Raw genomic sequence first — 27,075 nt, forward strand, 5'->3', positions numbered from 1 at the left:
GTTTTAAACTTTTTCATCAGCACAGTGAAAGCAACAATAAAAGCAGTGGTATCCACTGCATGTGAGTTGAAAATTGTTTGCTCCAAAGGATAATAAGCAGTGCACAAGCACTACCGTGGGGGTCCAGAAACAGCACAGCGTGGAACAGCAAAACTGGTCACATAACTACTTCCAGTTTATGGCCACTTTGAATTTTCTCAAGACATTACGATCTGTAATGAAAGTGAGTCAGATATTTTAATTAAAATTTCTGTTCCTTTAAAAAGTTTCATTTTACAAAGCCTGTCTATCTCCTTTTGATTCTCATGGTTTGCAATTTTTTTTAGAAGGGATGGAGGTAGGACTTTCAAAGCAGTTATTTTAATTGCTGAAATGAAATTTTTGTTCAAAGTTATTGTGCGCTTTTAGAACTAAAGCAGTTTATACAGATTTCAAAGAAAGTTATGGAACTTTTTTGCATACATGAGACATTTTCAAATTCTAAGTCTGAATTAGATTGAAAAAAGTTTCACATGAAAAATTTTACTCAACTGTGATTAGAAGTGTTTGAGAACTAAACAATACCTACTCTCTAACTCAACAAATAGATGAAAAATTTACTAGCAAGGAATCAAAGAATAATTTGGGTTGGAAGGGACTTCTAAATGTCATCTAGTCCAACACCCCTGCAGTAAGCAGGGGCACCCTCAACTAGATCAGGTTGCTCAGAGCCTCACAAAACCTCACCTTGAATATCTCCAGGGATGAGGCCTCAACCACCTCCCTGGGCAATCTGTTCCATTTTTCCACCACCCTCATGGTAAAGAATTTTTTCCTAACATCCAATCTATCTTCCTTTGAATGTTGCAGATTTTCAAGTGAAAAATAAATAAAAAAAAAAGGTCAAGATACAGTACCACCGGATACACTTTTCCTATTTCAATTATTATAATTGCTCAGACAAACTACTTATATTTTGTATCATGCCAGTAGACTATTTCACTCACTTGTTTTGCAAAAGATAGGCCATATTAAGAGAAAAAACTTCTTTTCCTTTGTTAAAAAAAAAAAAATCCTAATATTTTTCTTAGGAGCTGGATGTAGTGACAATCTTTCCCATGATATTTATCAGGCTTCTGGGAGAGATCCAAGCAGCATTTAACTGCAGATTTCAGCAAGCTGCAGGTTATCTAGGGTGTAAATTGAAGTCACCTCAGAATGAAAAGGAGCAGAGGCAATGCTTCCACCCAAAGAGGCTGACAGAATCCAGTCTACCATAAGCACAAGATAAAGAGTTAAGACTAATCCTATCAATTGCAGAGCTGGATTTTTGCCCTCATTAAAACCTTGCTAGGTGAGCACTTTGCACACCAGCCTTAAAAATCTGTGACAGCTCCTGTTTCATTTCCAGACACTCGTCCTCAGACTGAACATGCTCAAGACTGTTGCTGGTCTCACTTCAGCAGCCAGATGCTGGAACTGCTAAGCTGGGTCAACTCAGAGCCTAATCTGTGTTTTAAGCATCAGACTTTTAATATCACACAAGCTCTTTAGAATGATCTCATGGATATTCCTGAAAAAGGAGCAACTATAAAGCAGAATAACTTCTAATGTTATACTTTGAATTCTACAGACAGAATATATTCTCTTATATGGAAAGATACGAGTCTTGCATAAAGACCTTGTGATTATTTTGGCTATTTAAATAGAGACATTATGTGAAGATATCACCACTTGTGGTTTATAGTATATGTAGCAACTAATGTGAGTTTGAACAAAACTGGAAGTGTTAAAGGATCAGTAGGACTCAGACTTAAAAAAAAAAACCAACAAAATGTGCTATGGTGCAGTGTGTTACAGTTCGTTTATAAGGTTCTGTTGCAATGTCATTAATTCATAAGAAACCTTTTTCGTGTAACAGTAGCCAACTACTACAGCATAAAAATGAAGGTACCGAACCAAGACAGAGTTACTTAATGACCTGGCACCTTACATAAAAATCTGTCACTTCCTGGTGAGAATGACAATAACAACCATGAATGTCAGCATGCTGTGGCAGGTCATCAGAAACTGCCTGTGCACCGAGAGGCCCAGCACCCTCAGGAGAAGCAGTCAGCATGCTCTACTGAGCCAGCTTCAGCCCATTTCACAAGCCTGAGCTGAAACATAAGCAAGTCCCAGAGAGAGATCCCCTCGAGAGCAAGAAATCAATTTTAAACTTGCCAAAGTCTGCTGAGGAAACCTGCTTTTTGTATGTGTCTTTAAGAGGTTTAATCCTTTTTGCTTCTGTCTGTACCTTTTTTTTTTTATTTTTTGCCATATGGAACAATCTCTCTCCATCCATACTCCCAGTCTAAGGCCAAGAGGTAGAGGCTAGAAGCTCCATGATTTACAAGGATACAGCCACCTACATGAAGGCTGACCTGCTTTCAGGTGCTGACTCAGGAAAAAAAACCAAACAACCACCTGGCTCAAATTTGGCTTTGTTGCCTTTGAGTGGGAACATGGCAGAGAAATCTTTCATAGAAAAAGCAAGGAAAAAAGGAAAAATATTTGACAGATGCATTCTCTTGTGTACCAAAGACACAGCTTAACACTCTAAATGAACACAAACACACAGATCTTTGCTCAATCTGCGCTCTAAGGGTTTCACACTTTTTTTTCTTGGCCTTCTGCAGCTAAGAAGCTATAATATGTGCTTTTTCACTCTGATACAGCAGCTTTTCTCAGGAGACTGGTTATCTTTCCAACAGGATATTCACTTTCTTGGACTTCTGAAAGCTACTGCCAATACCAAACTTTCTGAATATTTTTTGCTTTTTTTTTTTTTTTTTTTTTTTTTTTTTTTTTTTTTTTTTTTTTTTTTTTTTTAAATTATATATAGATTGTAGATGTACAACAAAGCTTCTTGCTACAGAGTGGCAGCCTGATCCAAAACCAGCTTGTGGGATTTCCTTATCTTCCTTATTCAGAACCTGACTTCTGTTTCTTTTAGAGGAAAAAATTCACTCCCCTCCATTTTCCTTGTAATGAAAATGTATCCCCAGTCTAGGCAAAAATGTGATGCTCCTGTGGTCCAACAGACTGATGATATAGAAATTGCTCTTTTCCCCCAGTTCAGAGCAGTGTTGCAGGTCTATGTAAGGTCAAACTGAGCTACAAGTCCTGTCTCCCCACACAGCAATCAGGAGAGCTCTGTTATAAACACTGTGGTTCCCAAAGGGCCTGGGTGAAGTTTAAGGGATGCAGCCAAAGACATGCATCTCAAGTAGGCTATTTCAGCAACTTAAACTCATCTGAAAGGGCTGAATATTTCTTCTTTCTTTGCAGTTCAGAGATTAAGAATACTACTGCAAACAATTAGTATCTGACTTCAGGCAACAGGTGAAATAGGAGTTTTATATTCAGAACGAAGTCAAAGAACATACTTAGGTGTCCTATCTGCAATCTTTAATGCAGCCTGGCTTGCAAAGAGGATGCACGAGTTCAACCCAAAGTTATGATTTTGATGCAGAAATTACTGGGTGAGGTTCCTGTAGAAAGCTTCAGTAGCAGATCTATTAACCTGTGCACTGGACTGAGGCCAGGCTGATGGGTATTTAGCTATTCCTTTTGGTGTTTAGAAACATTGGTTGTAATTTTTCAGTTGGAGAAAGAATGGGGTTTTTTTTAATTTATTTTTTTAGGATGAACATTAAATGAAAAAATATCTTTTAAAAAGAAATTAATATTGTTAATGTATATAGTGTTTTTAGTTTTCCTAGAATATTCCACAATACAAGCAGAAGATATTTAAATGTTATGTTTCAGACTTTACCTCATGGAGTTAAATCCATTCTGAATCTAAGAAAGCCCAACCTGTTCAGATTCATAGAGATGATAATTCAAATATTAATATGGCCTGTGCAGGTGAGAAAAGAAAGGGAAAAGCACAAGAATGCAGACAGTACTTTCAGTGACACCCCTCCCTTGACAATTCAGGAAAGTTATATATACATCACTTTGGTCAGAAAAGGTTTAGGACATGTTCACATAAGTTGAAAGACAGAAAAATTCAAAGCCTAGGGTACCTCAGATGCACAGAATGCAGATGGGAAATCTTTATCTGAAAATCTGTATGACCGAAGCTTACTGTGCATTGGGCATTCAGAAGAGCACCTGTGTTTATTTCTCTTGATTTATCTTTATACCATCATGTAATTTAATATTTTCCACCCTTCTTTTCTGGTCGGCAGCATCACCAAGATCTGTGAGATAACATTTAATTTTATGTTACGTGTTGAGCAGATCCTAATGTAATTAGTCTTAATGTAATAGCATAATTTGGTTTTGGATGGGAAGATTTAAAAAGAAAATTAGAATAAATGAATGCACAAAGCACCAGCTGGTGCTTATAACTACTCCCACATAAGAAGAATATTGCTATTTGCAATCCTATGAAAGATGAGATAATTTGGATAACAAGGATCAACAAAGGGTGATGCAGAAGTCGGTCTAAACAGAAATAAAACTGCAGACAAACCCTGGACCATGTGGGATGTAAAGCATGCCAAAGCTGGTAGCAATCCAAAAGCATGTTATAAGGGAAAACAAAAATATTGCAGTCCATAAATGTACCAATGGTGCACAACACCAAGTGGCAACAGCGACAAGAACAGCAACTGACCAGCCAGCTTGAGGACTGCATAGAAGAGGGCTCTTCCCTGACAACACTTGGGCACCTGCCTCAGAAATGCAGGAGCTTGCTTTTACACATTTGATCAGTATTTTGCACAAGAGGCTGTATAATCCATCCTTGGAGGTATTAAAAATTCAGCTAGACAAAGTCCTGGCTGATTTAGTGTTGGTAACAGTCTCACTTTGTGCAGGAGGCTGGACTAGATAAACCACAGCTGTCCCTTCCAGTCAGCAGTTCTATAATTCCATGAAAAATAACTAAAATTTCTCAGAAAGAATATCAATTACCATTTCAGTTTTTTTAAAACATAACGTTGAAAGAGTGTATCCAACTATTTTAACATCTGGACAATCTTGTGTGTAACAGTACACAGCAGCTCACAAAATGAAGAATAACATTTATCTGAAGACCTTCAGCTGGATCACCTGAAACAGACTTGTATCATATAAACATTACTCAGCTTCAAGCAACCATGAAGAAAAGAGTACATTATCAGCAAATCTGACAAATGCCAGTAATTCCTGTTTTACAAACTCTATTTCAATTGTTAACCAAACTTTCTTTACCTTTAGGCAGTTTTGCCAACATTTCCACTGTCTGATTCATCCCAAGATGAAAATTTTGGCAAACAGGCTATGCCTGACAACAACCAATATTTTGCCTGGTTCCAAAGTATTAGCAGTTCCTGACATCTGTATTAATTTTGTCTAATTCTTCTTGGAATTCCTAAAGTTGGTGTAGCAGCTGTAGTAATACTGGGGATTATATTGAGGCATACTTGAAGAAGAAAACAAAATGAGAAATGTGTGGACCTTTTGGGTTAAATACAACTAAACTCTTTGTGAGAATCTCCATGCACATGCACACATATATACAAACTATAGGCTTACCCTGGTGGTCATAACCTGAGGGAAAACAGATACTTCAAAGAGTTTGCAGGAGAGGTTTGTGTATAGACACTGTGGAAGTTGTACAGTAATTCTCTTGATGGGGTTCTGTGGTTAGCCATACATTTATTACTTTTAACATGTGAAGCAGGCTGGAAATTAGGTGGGAAATTTCAGGAAAGAAAGCTCAAGAGGTTATGTTTCTAGCCCATCCCTTTTCTAATAAGTGGGTGAGATATATAAAAAGATAAAGGGGTGACTGTGAGACCCACATTCACTTGATATGCTGCAGGAGAGACATCTCTGTATCTCCCATCAGTAGTTGGGCAGTGCTGTTGATCAAGAGGAATGTATGACCAGAGGTGATAACAAACTAGGTAACTACATTTTCATTTTCATATTTTCTTCATTATACAAACTTTTTAGCAAGCAGCCTGAATCCTGATCTCTCAAGGCTAAAAGAATCAAACAAAAAATCCCAGTTGGAAGCAGGCGATATTTACCAAGAATATACATAAAATGCAGTAATCTCAAACCTGAATTAAACTGGATATGTAATCAGTGAATTCTCCCTGAACAAATCTCCCTCAACACTTCCCTCTGGACACTGAGTTAGGTACTTGGCTTAAGGAAGTTTCCAACAGATAGGGAAATACCTCAGTTACTTCCTCATAATCCCTTCTGGCCCACTCAGGACCATGAAATGTCCTCTTCTTACAACACTGAAGATGAAAATGTTCTGTCAGAAAGGCTTTTCTAGCTCCAGTGGATTCCTCTTGTTGGTCATAAAAGGGACTGACTCCCTTGCAGACTTGGGCTCTACATCCCAAAATTTAAAAATCATTGCAAATTCCAAACTAGACTTAATGTTCACACAAACAAATTTCCACTACATGCCTTAAGAAAGCATGCCTCACTACGCAAGGCAGTAACTACAGACAAACTCTATCTCTTCTTGACCCAATACAAGCAGTTTAAAATGCAAAATTATGCCAATATGCTAATACCACATTACTTAGGTAATTCTTCTTCCATAAATCAGCATTATGTTCTGCCTTGTCCAAAGTACTATATAGCTGGGCTTTGTATGCATTACTTGGGTGTTGATGAAAATGTATGTGCTTTCAAGTCTGTTACATCAAAGCTGTACTAAAGACACATCAAACCCTTCTTGGTAGGACTCTTTTGTTTTACCAAGGCAACTTGTGGCTCTTCTATTTAATTTGATTTAAAAATTCCCTTCCTGTTAGTTGATCTCATTTGATTTTATTCAGCTGTGAGCTCTGTCATAGGCAGTCTGGATGGATCCAGCTGAGATAATCATACAACTTCTCCTACTGCCACTGTCCAGATCTGCTGTTATGACAGGAGTTATCAGCAAAGCTGAAGAGTCAGCAAGGGGAATATGTGAGTGTGTCCCAATTCATAGGGCATTGAATCAGCTTTAACTGGGGAATAAAGTGGGGGTAAGATAAGACACTGTAGCATGTATTGGGTTTTTGAGTAGCCAGCTTTTTCCTCACTGGATGCAGAAGCCAGCACTTGAAGACGTCTGTAAGAAAAAAAAAAAATCAAACCCTATCCAGAGGATGGAAAGCTATAGAGACACACAACACTGCTCTCCAAAAGCAGGGAAGAGAGAGGACTGTACTCTGCAGCTCAATCTGCCATGTACAGCTTAGCTATTAACAGGAAGATCTGACACAACCTTACATTTCCAGCCTGTGCACCCAATGACAGAGCAAATTTTACAAGCTTTCCCCTCCTGAAAGCTGACAAAATAGTACAATATCAGCTTCAGCCGTGTTTTTTTTTTTTTTCCATATTAAAAACTACTTAGCTATAGGAGTGTCTGCAGTCTGCCAACAGACTCAGTAGAGGTGAATCTGACTGGCATGTGATGACTTTGCATAAGTGCAACATTATTCCCAGGATATGCCCGACAAAATGACTGGAGCCCCGCCTGCAGTGGAAGCAGCTATACCACACATACATATGAGTAATTAGTAGTTGAACCAGAACTAATTCTACAAAGAGCTATTGCAATTGTTAGCCAAATTGAGCCTGCCATGGCAGATGCTAAAATAATTGCTCGGGGGGATTACAGGCCATATCCAAGCAGGTAATTCATTACAAGTGTAATTTTCAGAGTGGCAATGGATGAGCAGACAAAATGGTAGCAAAGAGAGCACTGTTCTTTAATCAAACAAGCACTACTGCCCTCCTTCCTCAGCTTCTATTTCCCTATTTCTATGAACAATTCATGCTTCAGTTAATGATCAAAACTGGATATGTTTGCTTACTAGGTAGCCAGAACAAATTTCTCAGTGTCTTGGATTAGGGAAAACCAGAGCATTTTGCCAGTGCAGTGTACAGTCATCAGTAATCAAACACCTGAAGTCACTGTCCCTGCTATAAAGCCCTTGCATGGAAGGAGTGAAGCATTGTTTAATATCTGTGACAGATGCTGTTTTCAACTGGCAAGATATTTCAGAAAAAAAAACTTTCCTCAGACTTTCACACAAGTGTTGCCTGCAGAAATGTCTGCATGGGTAGTTGCAAGAATAAAAATTCTATTCCATGTGGAGGGCTTTTTCACTCAAGATACTTGTGTATTTTTCAACTAAAGAAGATAAAAACTCCCAGGTGATTTATCTGACCAGTATGAACATACCCTTGGCTCTACTAAGATACAATTCCTAGCAGAGCAAAGGCTTGTTTGTGTCCATCCAAGTCCAGAAAACAGAGGTTATATAATATATTACTAGGAAGTAGCTCACATACTGGCTGTCTGCAAGGGTGTATATGTCCCTGCAGAAAGGCAAGCCACGTAAAGAAGAAGAATAATTGGATAGACACTGAATTTACTTTGCATTCTTTTCTGAGTTTTGAACGCAGGCTGTTAAAATTGGTGTATACCTGAACATTGATTACTTGTGTGTTCACACCTCCAGGAGACAGACATAGAGCAATAAAACTATACCATTTCATTTGGCACAGCTGACTCTAGAGGAAACAATGCTTGACATAAACCAGATAAAAATAAATATTAGATAAATGTACCAGACTGCTGAATACTGAGAACTCCAAAGTGGCTTTTATGAGTTTGTAACCTTGGATGTGTGCAAAAGAAAACAGTAAAATGAGCTTTGCAGCCAGGTTGCCATACTTACTCATACTGAATAGTACTTCACCTCAGAAAGCACACAACTCATTTACAGCTCAGCATGATGAAGGAGTGAATCTGTTACAAAATGTGAAATAGAAAGGCTTTTCTATAGATGTTATGCAGAACTTCAGCAAAGATAAGTGAAGAAGTCTGTAGACACATTCCAAATCACATAAGGCTTTACAAACCAGGTCCTTGAAAACTGCTTTTGGAAGTAACAGCAATGCAACAAAGGCTGTTTTGAAAAAGACAAGACTTGTAGCCCATTTCTGTTAAACAAAGAAGTAGGTCACTGCATAACATATGTGATGAGTTCTCACAGTGGTCCTAGCAGAATTTTGTTGAGGTCTAAAAATTGCAATGGCACAGGAGAAAAGTGGCTGATTCTAAACATCAAGTATATTTCCCAGCTCCTTGGAGAAACGAATGGGAAAATCATGCCATGCCAGGCTAGACCTTACAGCTCTGCAGGGTGTCCTGTGACAAGAGATGTGTGGGGAACTGGGAATCACAACTGCACATCAGGGAAGCCAGGGACTGTGATGGAAAGCAATGGAATCACCTCTCATTTCTCCTATCTCACATCTCTCATATCTTGTATCACCTTGGCACCACCAACCATCTTCACCATTTTTCTCTAAGTAGCTGTTTTCACTAAGCAAACATAGCAGCTCTGCTAGTCTAATCTGATCAGAAAGCAATTTCTGAATTAAATGTTTTTTGAAAACTGTAGTTGATTTATCATCTTATAGGAAAGATACACATTTGAAAAAAACAGCTGACAAATTCTCACAACAATAACTGCTTCTATTTTAGTTCAGAATTATTTGATTTGTCAGACACAATTAATTACCCATCTCATCCAGCTTTTTCTATCAGATGCTTTGATGTTTGGTCTTGGTTGCAAGAGTCACCACCAGCAAGTTAGAAACATGGAAATGCTCTAGTGCATATATTACATATAAACATATATTTACATAAACATAAACATATATTTATAACATACACTACCATAATTAGCTGTTTAACAGCCAGTGTGATTGTCATGCTTTAATTCCATAACTTTTCTCATCAAGCTCTCCTCTCAAATTTGGACACTAAAGATATCCAAAGTGATGTCACTACCATACATATAGAGGCAGGATATTTCCAAACACTCATGCTGTAGTCTCCTCTCTAAACAGCTGCTGAAAGGCAGCATATCATGCCATTCAAAGAATGTCTACAATTAAAATGCCTCCCCAGTGGCCATCCCAAAAAATAGAAGGTTACTATACACTACCAAAAGAATAAAAGTACAATCTAAAGTAGTCACTACTGCCTATAAACGAGCCATTTTTCTGAAGGGTACACGCCAAATGCTCTTTCTTGTGCAAGTAAAATCAGCAGCTTGCACAAATCAGAAAACACAGACACGAGGATACTCCAGTTTGGACACCCAGCAAGTTTCTGAAATACAAGTTATGAAAACTGACTTATTTTTATATAACTTTTCTAGGTTTGTCACAAGATCTGATTTTTTACCTTGAGATTTTATCAATTTTTAAAGTTTATGCACTTGGTCTGATTTTTAAAGTTGAGCTTTTATTAATTCTTCAACTATATCTGATATATATATATATGTATAAAATAAGCCCACTTCTGACAGACTTCTCCTCAGATCGTTGCTTGATGAACTTTACTCAGCAGTTTGGGGATGAACAAATTGACTTGTAACACCTGTTTGAGGTAGTGTTTGGAAAATGCCTCACTATATCATGCATTTATTTAATGTTTTCCCTACGGACAAGAAGCAACAGACCTTACATTAGGGTCCTGCAGGCTGGAGGTCTTACTGGGATTTACAAAAGAGGTCTCTTCTTTCACAGCCTGTTAAAAGAGGGAGCCAAAGTTTAGTACAACATCCATATGCTTATGACAATACATCTGTTTATTAATAAAATATTCCTGCAAGCACCCCAGAAAACTGAGAATGCCTACTCTGCCCTCATTCAATTTTTTTTTTTCATCTCTTACAGCTGAGATTCACTGGGATGAGCTACAGTGTACAATATGCAGAGCAATACTGTTGAGAAGAGACTGGACAGGGATAAAAGAAGAGAAAGAAAGGAGCACTGATATTTGTTTCCTCCAAGAAACCATTTGAGGAGAAATAATACAAATCAACCCGGGCAATTATGCTGCAGCTGAGTTGTCCTTTTAAGTGGAGTGGAATAAATATTTATGCAGTCTAATCAAAATAATGATGCCAACTTTTCAGTGTTTGAAAATTAGATTGAAAAATGGGATCCCCTACATATAATCACACTGTACAGGCAATTCACAGAAAATCTCACCCACTACTAATCTCTGCTAAATTACAGAGTCCTGTGTCTTTCATACCATTTGTCTATAGAGTTCAAAATACTAGCATTGCAAAACTACTTACATGAAAATTGCTGTATTACTAAGGAAATGCCCAATTTGGGCAGGTGTTGGTAGATTACACTCTTCAACTGAGATGCAGGGCTCCACAATCCATGTGTAAACGTCAGTGTCAGAGCAATACTACACCCTTCTACTGAAAATGTGGAATGAAGACACAAGACTACCTCCAAATCAGTATTTAGCAGGCTCTGACCTTTCCATTCTGCTGAATGGCTAGAAGGAAACTGATATAGGCCTATGACAGAGTGATTTTTCAGTGTTCAGTATATGAACCACAATTTGAGGCCATCGGTCCAAATCAAATAAAATTAAATGTGTCAATCTCATTGTCCTCAAAAAGGATGAGACAGATTCCTTCAAATCTATCAAATCTAAATCAAAGGATTTTATAGGCATGTATAAATACTGCAAATTTGATGTGAGACCTGTCGTTCAACACAAATTATATACAGTTTGAGGGTGCTCAAAAGAAAAAGAAACAAAATGAAAGCTGAATTTCTAGCTTAGCAATGAACTACAAAATATCAGTAGGGATGCTCGGTGCCTGGGGAACTTGTCCAAACTGTGATAGTTTTAGGTTTTTTCCCCCTTGTGCCAGACAGAACAAAACTCCCATTGCCACTTCCTGGGTCATTATTTACCAGAGTATCAGCCACAGCAGGAAGAGTCTGTTCCAGCTTGTACACACGATTAACTTTATGGGCAATTAAACTGGAACCACTGGGAGCCTGGCAGAAAGCAAACGCTGTCCTGAGCCTGCTCCAGGCAAGTACCTGAAGTGATGGGTTAGAGGGAATTTTGAGATAAGTCCCTCTGTTATCCCTCCTGTTAAGAGCTGCTGCACCTTCTATATAGATATCAAAACCATCATCAGCAGAGAGGGGACCCTCTGAACCTTATCAGCAAGTTTGCCCCTCTTCTAGGGTGCTCTTTTACATAGAGGAAGGTATGCAGAGAACAGGATCAGGTACTGGAGAAGCTCCACCCCAACATAGTACTCAGGTATTTGGTTTAACCTCCCTTGGCCAGAGGTTTCCTCAGTCCTGGGCAAAAGCTCTAAACATTAAAGAATCAGGTAAAACTGGGACACAATCACATCATCACCACCATTGTAACTCGGACACCAAAGGTTTTAATGTTTTGCAGCAAAGGTTTTCAGTGAATTAGTGTCACACTGTGAAAAATTTCAGGACCAGGACAAAAAATTTTATATTTTAATAAAATCCTAACTTTAAGAAATGTGGATCAGCTCTAGAAAAACTTCTTTTTCCCCTGGTCTTCTAGTAGCTCTGTGTCGTATAATGCTCATTCAAAATCTAGTGTTTTCTTGAAAGGAAAAATACATTTTTTAAGGAACTGAGAGAAAGCATTGAAAATTATTCTTTTTTTTTGGCATAGATGAGTACTGAAGTAATATTTCTTTGTCCTATGGCAATTATAATGCTTTTTATTAATCTGCTGGGTTTCTGAAAACTAAACATGAACCCAGCTGTCAGAAATTTAATACACAGTCTCTTCTTCCATGCTGATGTCTTAACAATATTTTAAGCCTGAGAAGCTAGTTGCTTACTATGTGTCAGATTGGCTACTTTTTTGACCCATAATTTTTACTTTATTCCAATTGTCACCAAATTAATTGAGCTGCATTTTAAGATGCACTTGAATACAACAGCAGAAAAGAGAATACAGAGATCAATGATGCAAAGCAGGGGCTATGGCCAGGAATGAACTGATGAAAATTTGTCTACTCCTTGGAAGTGTTCAAGGCCAGGTTGGATGGGGCTTTGAGCAGCCTGGTCTAGTGAGAGGTATCCCTGCCCATGCAGGGAAGGTAGAACTTTGATGATCTTTAAAGTCCCTTCCAACCCAAACCATTCTGTGAAAATTCCACCTACTTTAACAGTGTAAGCCATGGACCTCATTAGCCTGAGAGGCCTTCACTGTATTAGTCCCCAGTAGCAGACCCTGGCTTTCTTAGCTACATTATCACTCACTTTTGCCTTCTCTGCATTGGAAGGCTCAGACTGTGTCTCAAGCAGTGGTGTATTCCTAAATGGGATGATCAGCATTCTGAGGAACTTCTCTTCAGCTCTGGCGAGGCTGCATCTTGAGTACTGTGTTCAGTTCTGGGCACCTCACTACAGGAGGGACACAAAAGTGCTGGAGAGTGTCCAGAGAAGGGCAACAAAGCTCATGAAGGGCCTGGAGCACAAGTCCTGTGAGGAAGGGCTGAGGGAGCTGGGGGTGTTCAGCCTGGAGAAGAGGAGGCTCAGGGGAGACCTCATCACTCTCTACAACTCCCTGAAAGGAGGTTGGAGTGAGGAGGGAAAAGCCTCTTCTCCTTAGTGAACTGTGATAGGACCAGAGGGAATGGATGGAAGCTGCACCAGGGGAGGTTTAGGCTGGATGTTAAGAAACAGTTTTTCACTGAGAGGGTTGTCAGGCATTGAAATGGCCTGCCCAGGACAGTGGTGGAATCACCAACCCTGGAGGTTGTTAAATAGCATTTGGACCTGGTCCTTAGGGAGATGGTTTAGTAGTTAGATTGTGGTGTTGGTCAAAGGTCGGACTGGAAGATCTTGGGGGTCTCTTCCAACCTAAAACATTCTGTGATTCTCTTGGTATTTATTTTCTCTGTTATCACTCATGCTTTAGAGAACAGAAAACACTCGTGTACCCACAAGTAAGTTACTGCAGACCAGTGAGCAAGTAATCCCACTCCAAACTAGAGGGTGAGAAGGAGCATATAAAGAAATGGAGAGTCCTGAACAACCTCAGGTGATGTGAGCATGCACACTGGGTGGCACAGGTGTGCACTGGCAGGTATGCATTAATAAGGATGAGCTGATTCTCCCCACCCTCTGCCTTTCCTCCCTGCTTATGGGTGACCAGACATAGGAAAATGTTTAAACCTGCAAACATTCATGCAAAAGAGTTTCAGTTATCAGGAACTGTGCCACCCTCACTTTACTTGTTGGGTTGTTGGGTTTTGGTTTGTTTGTTTGTAGAAGGAGGTAAGTCACCAGGTGACAGCATGTTTCTTTTATCTTTTTCCTTTCTCCTAAGTCAGCAAATCACACTGACTAACCACAGATGGACTTTCTCAGCCTTACTGAAAAGATGTGAATGTAAAACAAGGGTCATACTTGTACACAGCTCTCACAATTTAATTACCAAATGGCTTGCCTTCATTTGAACATAAGAGTACATGCTAGGGTCAGGATTTGGGTTTCCACTTTTAAGATGCATCAGTGAAACAAGGGAGTTTATCCAAGGATAGCAGGGGATACCTGGTGAGGAATATGCATGGAGATCCAGGCAGTGGCTCTGTCTCCCACAGAAAGCCCAGCACTGAGCTGTGCAGGGACACTGGAAGCAGCACGGAGCTGCTCAAACCTCTTTAACTTAGGCAGATTCTCCCTTCACCCCGAGATTGCTGCTCTGAGAGGGAAAGGTTTCAGGACACAGCAGACCCGGAAACTTCATTTATACAAAAGCAGATTCATTTAATAATTACCCAACGAGAAACAAGCTGGCTCTCCTGGCTACCAGACTCTAAACCAAACAAAGTTAAAAGTCGATCCATATAATCAATCCACAAAATGCCATTCTCTTTTCTTATCTGCACTAGGCCCAGAGATAAAGAAAAAATACTAATGTTACAATCTCACATGCCACTGACTTTCTGGAAGGTGTTAGAAACAAAGATAATGCATTATTTTATCATATTAGAGACTGTAAACATGCCTGGACAGGAGTGCTATTGTACAGGCTCTTTTCATATCTGTTTGATAAGAAATAGTAGTTTCACCAGAAGACGATGAGGAAAGAATCTATGACCAAATTTTTCCCACTGTGGCTTTCCTGGCAGTCAGGTTTTTTGAAGCCTTAGAGAAAGGTACCAGGGATGCCACATCAGAACCTCCCGGGCTTTTCAGGAGATGTGGTAATGCTTTCTGTCCTGTGGGGGGAACTCCACATGTGAATTCATAAGCTCTGGTGGTTGAATTTGCCTGGTGAAAACAGCTCCTGTTCTGAAGAAAGAGTTAGCCCTGAGATGATAGGGAACAGGACCTCAAAATGGGAGCTGGATGCTCTTGACAAGTACCAAGTGGGAGAACACAGGAAAGACACAACTTTGGCTGCCACTTTCTGTGCTTCTGCACAGACAACTCATTCTGGCTGGGCCTGTGGGCTGGTCAGCCTCCAGTGGGGCACTGGGCAAGATGAGCTTCAAACCTCAAGAAAGCACCTTGGGACTCTAATGGTCTCTGCACCTCTCCTCCATCAGAAGGAGCATCACTGCAGCTCTCACCTCATCTGATCCAGACTAGGAATATCTTGAATCAGCAAAAAAGACTGCACGAAGAATCTGATCACTGCAGCCAAGGCAGAAGAAAGACAAAGGTCTGGAAGGCTCACGTGAAAGATATGATGTCTCTTAATTTAGCAATTTTGCTAGTTCCTAGTTACAGAAAGGAATGGGGAGCAGCACAGCTTTCTCATATTTGCAGATCTTCAAAGGTAAGAAAACTCTTGCTGTAATGGCCTGGAAATACATCTCTATCTTGGCTCTTTCTGGCTCTGTAACGAGGCCTGAAGCATACCAGGTTTTTTCAGCTCTTCATCAACTTTTTTTGTCATTTGTCAGCTACGCTGATTGTTGTCTCATCTCATTAGATAGTACGGCTAAGATACACATCATCGGGAAGAATGCCCTGCCAAGGTAAACCTACCTTGGTGATTTAATATGTCAAATGTATCCTTTCAGGCAGAAAAGCATCATGGTTAGGTCTCTTGGGAACAGACTAATCTGGTTTTCTCCCTCTGAACGGGGCCTGGCACCATGTGCCTGCTGGGCTATGGTGGGGCTCCTACACATCACTGCAATTAACAGTACGTGTCTCATCAGGTATTAGCACTTAGAGACATGCCAGGCAGGAGATGTAGCTGACATATCCACAATGCATCACCACTGTTTTGTGACAGCACTGCCACATTTGTTGCCAGTATCCCAGGGAATAAAGTGAAGATTTCCTGTTGCCTGCATTCTGTTTATCTAAAGCCTCCCTCCCCTTCTGTACCTCAGCAAGGCTGCCATACAATTGACTTCGAGGTATCATTGCTGAAACACTTCTAATGAGCTGCCATGTAACATATATTGATCATCCTGGCCCACACACATTCAAAATCTTGTATTTTTGTACCTTTACACCCTTCATTGCTTACAGCCCTGCTTTTAAAGTTGTGCTAACCTATTTCCCTCTACTGACTGAACACAGAGGATTGGAAGCAGAATCATTTTGAAGTTCCATTGTTATGAGCAATTATAACTGACGCAATGTTGTGCTCACTGCTGTTCAAGCCCAGAGTCCTTGTGCAGTTGCTTCTTTTTATTTAGCCTGAAATTTACCAGAGAATTTATTGCTCATCCAAGTGGGTGACTAACAGCAACAGCTTTAGCAAAGCATCGTGTACATAAGCTGTGCAAGCTTCCCCCACAGCCTGAACACCTCAGCTGTGACCTGTTATACTCACATAATTCCAGTTCTGATCTCTGTGCAAAGACTGTCAAAACTGAGCAGTAGCTCTGTGTGAATAAGGACGGGTGGAGGGAGGGAGGGAGAGAGGGAGGAGTGGGGAGAAACAGCATCTAATTCATGATGGAAAGAGGTTAAAATGTTGGAAAAGCTGATCCTTTCAAGGTACTTAAGTAAACGTCTAGTGAATGCTAAGAAGTCCTCTGGGGATCCAGAAGGATTTGTTTAAGTCCTATTATAAGAAAGATCATGTAATATTATAAATCCTCAAGTGTCTTTCCCCTCACCTACTCTATTTTCATTCATGACCTGATTAGGGTTTCAGTCCAGATCCCCTTAAGTGAATAAAGCTCCAAAGACCCAGCTCACATAAAGACAGCTATTTTTTTTCACTAAAAATACATGGCAAAAGCTCTAGGACTTTGAAGCTGACAAGTACTTACACTTGAATCTTTCTTTAAAGGAGATAGCACAGTGAAAAAGACAAAGAATCATCAAAATTGTAGCTAGGAAAGTCTAGCACTGTGAGTCACCACACTTATGCACCTTATCTACCATAAATAATGCATATTTCCTTGTCTTATTTACATTTGCAGCCATGGCTTGCATCTATGGGGAGAGCACAGGCTGCAGGATGACACATTTACCTGTCCATGTCCCAAGACATTTTCTGTACCACAGTCCAGTCTTTTCCCCAAGGCAGCTCTAGACAGCACAAGCAACCTGCCATTACCCAGATACTTGAAATACTTAAAGCAAAATAATGATCATTGGTCTGGACCTGTTTCTGGGACAGGGAGGAAAGAGAGAGAGATGGCTATCAAGGCTGGCCTAAAAATTTACATGTGTATAAGCTTGTGAAGAAAATTAGTGTGTGAAAAGGGCTGGAGGATTGAGCGTTCCTTTGTTCAGCTTAAATGTCTCTTTGTCTACTGAGAATCAAGGCAGGGGCATCAATTGCTCAAGAACCCAAACTTGGCTGATAGAAGATACTACTGCATCAGCCAAGAGTTTCCCTTGGGGCTGATAAAGGAGAAGCAGATGGGATTTTTTTATACCCTTCATAAATAACAGCATCTCCAAACTACCTTTTCCCACCACTGTTTTTTTTTTGTTTTTTTTTTAACAAACAGCTCATAATGCTCTGTGAGAAACAGCTCAGTGGTAACATCACCTGTTTGTCTTCCACTAGCTGTAGCAAAAACGTGTCTTAAAAATGGACATGGCCTTCATTTGTCTGCAGACAAAGATCTGAGTAATGAAAAAATCAACTGTAGTAGATATCTTTAAGAAACAGGATCTCAGCTCCTTCCTTGTGCTATCCTGCTAGACTTATATCAAACCAAGGATTTAGGAAAGCTTGACAAACAGGTGGAGAATACAAACACTGCATGTTGAAGAAAAACTACTAGAACACAACACATGCTGCCAAAAGGAAAAAACCCTGCTGAGATAGCTGTACATTTGTTCGGGAGCCTGTGCTTAATTCTATGGATAATTAGGATTTGCCTAGAGCCAAAGTGGCTATAAATAGCAACTGAAACCTGCTAGTATCTTTTCCCCATCATCTGGGCCATGAAATGCTTGGTAAAAGGGACTCTTTGTGATACTAACAAGTCGTCTGATCAATCACAGCATATCAGCATTGGCTCATGCAAGCTGCATAGGGGTTTTAAATGCCAGGGAGAACTGAGCTTTTGTTTTCTGGCAGCTCCTCACTGCTGCTTTATACTGCTCCCTCTCAAATGAAGAGTCTGGAATAAATGAAAAAAAAAAAAAAAGGAAAAAAACCTTGTCAGTTGCTTCACAGTATTTAGTGCTCCCCTGGAGCTTAATTATGTGGGAACTGTGATATGCCGTCTGTCACCTAGAAGATGGCAGATCCTGTGGCACAGTTCAGAAGGTATGTTGTGAAACACTGCTTGTTTGCTCTAGACCTTCAGATTCTGTATGGCATACCCTGTGCAAACCACAGGTTTCTCACAGTCGTGTGGGTTCCTCACATTCCTCACCTGTGGTGCCTGTGGCAGTGTGCTCTCTGATTCAGCTTCCAGCATCCCCACTGCAGTTTTGATTCTCCAGCTAGCAAAATGGCACATGAATATTTCAGTCCTCACCAAATAAACAAATTCACTCGTGTTAGTTTCCTGATGCTCTGTAACTCTAAACCACACGCAGGACTCAGTGATCAGTACCCTAAACTTACAAATTTTTGGTCGCTGAGTCAGGACTAGAGCCATGGGAGATGGTGTACTTGCCCCCAGTAACATGATAAACAGCTCTTCAGCATCATTCTGAAATGAAGCAGTGCAAAGACCATCTTCCAGAATGCATTTTAAAATGTATTGCATGATTTCCTGTTTTGCATTTTTTATTTATCTACTTATTTTTGAAATCATAAGCACTGGAAGAATTTATTTCTAAGGCTCTCTCTCGTCTTGGTTTCTAGTTGCCATAAAGAAAGAAAATGATAGAAAATTTCCTGTTCCAGTTTATATTTTCCACTTGCAAACATTCACTCCATTCTCAGAATTAACTAGGAACAGCTTCTTCTACTACTACATGCAGGAGGTGCCTTCATAAACTTGTCACATCCTGATGTTAGTAGCATATGGTATTCAAAATATTCCTACTGCTTACAGAGAGTGCTGTTACAAATATTTCAAGCAACAGTTTGTTAATTTTGGATCCAATCCTAGAGCGCACAAATATTTTTCTTATGCTTCTAAACCTAACTGTATAATGAAGATATACCCCTTGGAGTTTCATACAGGAGAAGTAAAACCATAAATACCTGAGGCCTTTAAAAGAACATTTCATTTCAAATAGTGAGTGTGTAAGACAGAGTCTGGTTCTTCTTCCTTTTACAAAGCAGAGAGGAACAAAGCTTCATCTTTTTTTTGTGATACCATGAAATAGAGAAATATGTGCTGTGCACAAGGAAAATCAGTCTGTCTTGCTTTACAGCTTGAGGAATATAGACTGTGCCTTACAGAACCTAGTTATACTTCCTTCCCTGGCTGCCTTATAAGTTGAAATATGACAGTACAGAACACAAGAGATGAGAAAATGGAGTTTTAAGAATAAGGCTAGAAGGCAGGACTTCTCAAGGATATAATAAGGAACTGGCATCAAAAGATAGAGCTGGGCAGAAGATAACACAGTCTGCCAGATACACTGGGCAGCAGGATATGTCAGATGGGGTCAAAGAGGGGCAGGATCACAGCCCTAGAGTAATATATGGAGTTAAATGGTCATCTTCCATGAAGAAACTATGAATTATCTGCTCCCTCAAAAGGATGCTGTGAGTGCCTTTGGGCAGTGTAATGTCATCCCTGCTCACTTTTCCTAGTTGACTGAACTACCACAGGGAAATGGCTTAGCTTCTGATATTCAGTTAGTTGTTTGGGTGGGGAGAGTAAAGATAACTGGGTAGTTTTATGGCATGCTGGTAAAGTGTTTTATCAGGGCCTCCTGTAGCCCCCTTCCCTCCTCCCATTTGCTAGGTGATAGATGGTGTGATGATAGATGGCATGTTTCTGCCAATTCCTTCATCCTGAACATTTTCCTTACCCTTCCCAGTGCTTGTGTAGCCACAGCTGCTTACTGTAACTGCTGACCCTTGCCTGGTCTCTGCCTACTTATTTTTGCCATGGATCTGAGAAGGGTGATCTTTCATACTTGACAGGAGGGGAGCTCAAGTGTGCAAGAACTCATCTTTAGACACAGGCAATTCAATGGCTCCACAGGGAGCTGAATGAGGATTTCCAAGATTAAGATGACATTCTAATTTACTGGCTATAACTCTTAAGCCATACTTTGTTAGCACTGAAAGTTTCAGGCATTTCAAACTGAACCATATGCTATTATTTTTTCCACAATAGATGCTATCCTGCAACAGTCTTTTTTCCCCTCCTTCCTCTGGAAACCATAAGACTTTTCTCACTAAGACCAGGCCTAAAAACACCTAGTTAATCTACTAAAGACTACTAAAGCCTTGTGCAAAACAACACAGGTAAGAAGGAAAAAAGAAATGCTCAGCTTGCTCTAAAACTTATTTACAGAATAATAGCAGCTGAATACCTTTATGTCATGCACGAAAAAACAACCCAGGATGTTCTGCCTTGGAAAGCCTCAGGCTGAAAAATTAAGGCAGGGCAGTTGAATTCAGAGATGTACATGTTAAGCACATTTCCTATTTTGCCTTTGTAATGCTGTATTCTGAAAGCAGCAGCACAAGCTGCTTCCAGTCTTTAACTATCCAGTCAAACATGACCATTAAGCATATGCAGTTGAAAATACAAACATGACAAATACACCATGACATCCTGTGGAAAAGACACATGGGAAAAACAAGGGGCAGACCCTACGGCAATCAAACAAGAAACATTGCTGCAAGAAAACACAGTTGATACAAGACGGAATTGAGAGAGGTGAGAACTGCTTCAAGCAAGAACTAAAAGAAAACAACCCAACCTCCTTCCCCCACATGCTGTCACATTTATGGTTTCTGTTCTTGAAATATAGGGCAGTCAGAATAACCAAATTTTGATACTTCCTTAGGTCTAGTTAGACCAGATGTAATCTAGCTCTTAGATGAAAGGTCTGCCAGGGAACAACAAATACACAAAGATTATTGTTAACAAAATCCTTTGCAGGGCAAGTTGACCTGGTATGTTATTGTGGAAAGAAATAGTGATGGAAACACCAACATAATTTGTATTCACAAGGATACCACAGAAACTTGGGGTAAGAGTCACACCGATCTTTCTGCCTTTGTTTTTGTTCCTAAAGCATTCTATTTGGATTTATTTTTGGCACCAATGGCATTATCTTCTTCCACAGATTTAAGCTGAAAAGTATCTCATATTTTAGGTTTCCTCTGATTGGGGAATTAATTTTTACGATTATGCCTTCTAGCAGCAGTTTTCAATTGCATGGCATCATTACAAGACTTGTGGTGTTTTTGAAACAGGATGTATCTGATGTACACACTGGCCAGACAGTGAAAATAGAAGCTTAAAATTTAGTTAAAAACCCATGAAAAAAGAAAACAATAGACTAGGTAACATTTCCCATTCAGATATCTAAAAGCTAATCCCCTAAAATAAATGTTACATCTGGGTGCATAGATATCTTCAGATTTTATCTTTGGTTAACCACAGTTGCCATTAACTTTGGGTAGCCTTAGAAAACTCCAGAGGTTATTGTTTCTCAGCTGCAAAGTAAGAAAAAGCTACACTGAAAAAATCAAAACACAGAGATTTCCTGGAGCCTTCTCTCCTATTTTCTCAGCCTCTCTTGGCTGTAATAATCATGTCAGTTAGGAGAGATTTCCTACTTCCATCATATGAACCACAACAAGCTACCTGAAGAAACTGTAGAGAAAGCTAGGTCAGTGTGGATATGTGAGATAAAAAGGGTGTTTTCTCAGGAATAACAAAATTTTGGAAAATTGGTGTAAGTTGTGCCAAAACTAGAGAAGTGAAATATTAAACACAGATTACCTGGGTGCCTACTCGAAAAGCAGCTTCCACTTGAGCTTTAAGGATGTTGCACTTCATATGGTCAGATACAGCTGAAGGTGACACAGGGGCATGAAGAGTCTTTTCCGGTACTTTCTTCTCTTCACCCTGTATTTAATATAAAAACAAGCACAGAGATATTTATTAGAAAGAGAAGTTAATGAAACAGTCGAAGGTTAAATTTTTCTTGTAAAAACTTGTTTCAGCAATACTGGATAACTTGAGAAATACATCTTAAAATAAAAAGTTTTAAAAATATTTAATGACCTGATACTATTTTCAAGACATGAAAAGACTCCAGGAAGCCTGAGTAACAGAACCAAGAAACTGACGTGTGAGTGAAGAAACATAGAAAAAGCCCAGCAAGGCTCGGGAGTGGTTGCCCAAACTTGTGATCACACTGAGGAAGCAAAATATTGTCCAAAAATATCCCACAGCAGGCAGAAGTGGGGAAAGTTCACAATGCTGAACTATAATGAACATTGGTTTTCTTACATTATTCTAAGAACGGAAATTTAACCAAAAGGATTTGAAGAGAACTTGTACTTGAAAGTCAAGCAAAATCTCTTCATCAGAAGGGAAAATCCAGGGTGTTTAAATGCTGCTGCTGCTGTTTCCACTTGATGTCAACCCCTTACCTATGCAGTGATCTGGATCAGAAAACTAAAGCCTTAGGAAAGAGCATTTAGTGAATTGTTCAAACATGACCTAAAGGTTTTGTGCCTTGAACAAACTGCATCCAGCAGAAATACTGGCATGAACACAATTCCCATGCAGAAAAGAAAAAAAAGGGAGGGGGGAAAAAAGGACAATATAATACTGACATATAAGCAAACAGGGTATGAATACAACCAAGACTGCAAATGTGAACTCTTAAACACTCAGATTGTAATATCTTATATATTTCTAAAGAACTAGGAAATGGCATAACAGCCATTGCAAACTTTCCTATTCTTCCTACAAAAAAGACCTGAATTACAGCCTAGTACCAGCCAAGATTATGCATTCATTTTCCACTCTCAGTGCTGTCAAGACTAAGTGGCTATATACACTCGGACAGCAAAGATGCTGTCATTCAAATTTCAGCCAAAATAGATACAGGCATCAGCAAACCAGGTCCAGCACATCCTTAATGTTCACCTCTGTCAAAATATTTCATGACAGAACTGGTCATTTTTCAGCCATTGAAATTACCATATGATTAGCCCTTTAACTTCAAGCCTGTCTTATACATCCTTCCTTCTGCATCCCCTCTAGCATCCTACTGTCTGACAGTAACCACAGGCTTACTGACTCTTCTCTCAGGTCTGCAAGCAATCACAGGCAAAAGGGAACATCAAGATTCAGTGGACAATTTTTGCAACTGGAGCAAATCACAAATGAAATTATGTTGCCTGATGAAACTGTTCTGCACACATTGAGAGAGAGCCAGACCTCTGTGGAACCCCATTAAAACTTCAAGAATCATCCTTGTGTGAGCAAAGTTGGTCCAGCAGACTTCTTGATCCAAAATGTCATAGCTGACAGGTATGATTTTGAACAACTGTGTGTTAAAGGACTGCCCATCATGAGATTTTTTTTTTTCTCTGGCAAATTTCTAATAATTCTAACATGTTTACTTGCCTTACGACCTTTGTCATTTTTCATGGAAGGCATTTTTTTGACTTTCCATTTTCCCCAGTTTTCTCCTAAGGGAAAAAGAATATACTTAAAATCAAAATTGACAGCATCTAGCTGGAGCAACTTAGGGAACTGTAATAATCTATTCAGCCTTGAATATAATGGTAATTCTGGCAAGCATATGAACTAAAGAGCCTGAAATATTAAATTGCCATAGGTGGCTTTTCTGGGATACTCATGACGCTGAGAAGTGGAGATAATCAAAAGGATAAAATTAACTGTGAAGAAAACACAATGTTTCCTTGACCAATAGTCTTGGTAGCCAAAGTGCACTACTATACACTTTGAAAGTGCTACTATTGCTGTCAACTTTTAGTGTATTGATTTCTATCAGCAGAAAGAACAATGCACTGAGCAGTGACACTTCTAAAGGCCATGCAAAATCCCACCTTTGTTCTAATACTGGTTACTAATTAAATATCATTTTGGTCAAGCAAGATTAAGCAACTGTATTTTGCTAGCTAAATGAAGATGCATGGTACTTGTTTAGGACACAAGCTTGTTTCATGATTTGAAAAGTTCTAAGCCCCTGTCTATCTGATGTTCAGATGGGTATGGATATTTTTCAGTCTTCATGATCTTTCTACCCTTCCAATTTTGCCCATATTGACTGAGAGCACATAAGAGCCCTCAGGGCTGTCCTGTAGCTGGGACTCCTCCAAAGATCTATACCTCCTGCTGTAGTGAGGATTAGATCAGATTACTCCATGTAATGGAGACCATCCTCAGTGCAGGGGCTGATGTGCAAGTCTCTCATTGAGATTCTCATAACTTGGGAGATCCAAATGCTGATGCTCGGTGACCTGGCTGAGAAAGGAAAGCTGCTGCCACTGCTGCAGGTTGCATCCTCCTTGAAAACCATCTCTGGGCATTCAGGTTGGCATTAGCCCTTGTTTGGGTCAGACTATAAGGGTTTCAAGAAGAAAAACCCTACTATGAGCAGCAGAGCCCTTAGTGACTGATCACATATGAAGAGCAGACATTGCTATGATCAGCTGCTTGGCCTTGTCCTGTTCACCAGATGCTGAGTCAGCACCCAAAGGCCACAAACTCCCCCTTTCCCACTGGTAATACTGCTGCACACAAATCCTATATGGGGCTTGGGAGTGCTCGTACTGACCCAGACATCCTCTGACTTCTGAACATACATGAAAGGTAAACACTCCTTTTGCCAGCCTGCCTTGGCAATGTACTATTCTAACACAGCACAGCACTTCTGAATCACTACTGAGTTCTGCTCTCACACAGACAATTAGCTGAGAGTATTACACATACATGTGCAAAGGCATCAGAGATCCAGACTAAAGTGAACTCAAAACACAAAACAAAGTAGCACCTTTTCCCAGCAGACTATTAGCACTCCTAAACACCTATTTATGTTCCTGTTCTTCCTTGGATGACACTAATCCTTCGGTATAACCCCATTTATCCCTCAATCTAACTCCTAACATTTAGGAGGCACAAGAAAAAACCTCAACATCTCCCAGCTATACCAAATCATGTTGTACCTTCTGGGTTCATTTCCCTAGTTTATGAGAAAATCAAAGATCTAAAACCTGCATGCATTAGAAATTTCTATACATCATTATTGCAAAAATGAAAGCTGTAATCTACTTCATTCTGCTGTATATTCCAGAATCTTTACTGCTTGCAGTGATGAGTGCAACATAAAGATAGCAGCAGGGTACTCAAATGTTGCAGCAGGTTGGCAAGTATTAAAATATTATTTTCGTTCATAAACTAAGAGCATTCTATATGGAAGTAATTAGAAAATTAAATGTAGCATAATGCTAATTAAACTTCCAATTTTATAATTTCTTATTATGTAATTCCAAAATAAGTGTGATACTCTTTCAAGTGAGTGTCTGGGAATCAAACTTGCATTTGAAAGAAATAATCTTGCTTAAAATTGCCATCCAAGCTCATGTTTAAAAATGAGTAAAGAACCCATTAAGTTAAGATACCTGATAACATTTCAATTTTCCATTTCCAGTTCTGCTGGTGCTAAAAAAATAGCACTTTCACCACTGATGCAGAACTTTATTTTTCCAGAGATGCACACTGGAGAATTGCATTTAAATGGGTTTGATGGAAGTGGGTTGAACAAGCTCAGATATATAAACACATAAAATTAGATGCCTTTTTTCTTTTAATAATTGAGGTCTTAGGTTTGCTTTTCTCCACCCAAACATTTACTTTAAATTCAATTACATTTGCTGATACTAGAACTGAAGGAAGATTTGTACAGTGTTAGATAATGATGACACTGGCTTTGGTTTGCAAAGTGAACTGAATACTAAGTACACATGCAGTATATAAAAATAGCTGCATGGAATACAGCAGTACCATTCCTGTACTTAACATTTCCATTCCCCCTGATTTTAGAGGTTCATGCTTTGTTCCACAGCAAACTTCCTATCAAAAGCAAGATTCATGACCTCTGCTTCTACAAATTGATCAACTGTCTCTTCCTAGCCAAACAGTATGTTTAAAACATGCATTTGGTTGGAGACATCTGAAGAACAGAATGAATATTTTGTTTAGGAACCCAGGTCTATTTTGCATTGCCAGCCATCCCTACTAATGGGAGGTAAAATTGTAATGAAGACAATACAGATATATAGGTTCTGAATGCACATCAGTGATGTAAGGTAAAACGGTTCATTTCCCTGGGACACAGCTACATCTGCCAATGTGCATGAACATCCACACTTTTTCACCCCTTTTTCAGCTGGAGGTTTACTGATTTTTTTTTTTCCATGTGATAGCTAACACCAATTAAAAACAGATATCATAATGTTAAGACCTGTACAATTATGTGTTTTTCTTTTTGAGGCAAAGTTTGAAAGGAAAAGCTGCATCTTTACTAAAAAATGCATTTGGAAAAACAGACAAACAACAGAACCCTCATTAAGCCATCAGATACGCAAGATCTTCCTCAGGCCAACTATCAGTTGATCTAGTGAAAGATATAGCTCCCAGTAAATCTTGTCTTGCTTGTATCCTTGGAGCACACCTCTTTAGTTCCTGGTATTTTTATATTTTATATTTATTTTATAAAATGTTATTGCTCTATATTATTATTGTTGGCCAAGATAGCCAACAGCATCCTGGTTTGCATCAGAAATAGTGTGGCCAGCAGGACTAGGAGGTGATTGTCCCACTGTAACCTTGCTGCACCTTGAATGCT

General features: G+C 39.4%; 1 protein-coding gene across 1 annotated transcript in view; it reads right to left on the reverse strand.

The window, feature by feature from the left end:
• The window catches only part of EPB41L4B (erythrocyte membrane protein band 4.1 like 4B), a 176,166-nt gene that overhangs the window by 36,974 nt on the left and 112,117 nt on the right, over positions 1–27,075 (reverse strand). The window contains exons 18-19 of the mRNA XM_071736818.1: positions 22,188–22,313; positions 10,515–10,582 (exon numbers count right to left, since the gene is read on the reverse strand). Coding sequence (XP_071592919.1) covers positions 10,515–10,582; positions 22,188–22,313 — 194 coding nt within the window. The remainder of the gene's footprint in view (positions 1–10,514; positions 10,583–22,187; positions 22,314–27,075) is intronic.

The sequence above is a fragment of the Heliangelus exortis genome, chromosome 2 (genome assembly GCF_036169615.1).
Source record: "Heliangelus exortis chromosome 2, bHelExo1.hap1, whole genome shotgun sequence".
Taxonomy (NCBI): domain Eukaryota; kingdom Metazoa; phylum Chordata; class Aves; order Apodiformes; family Trochilidae; genus Heliangelus; species Heliangelus exortis.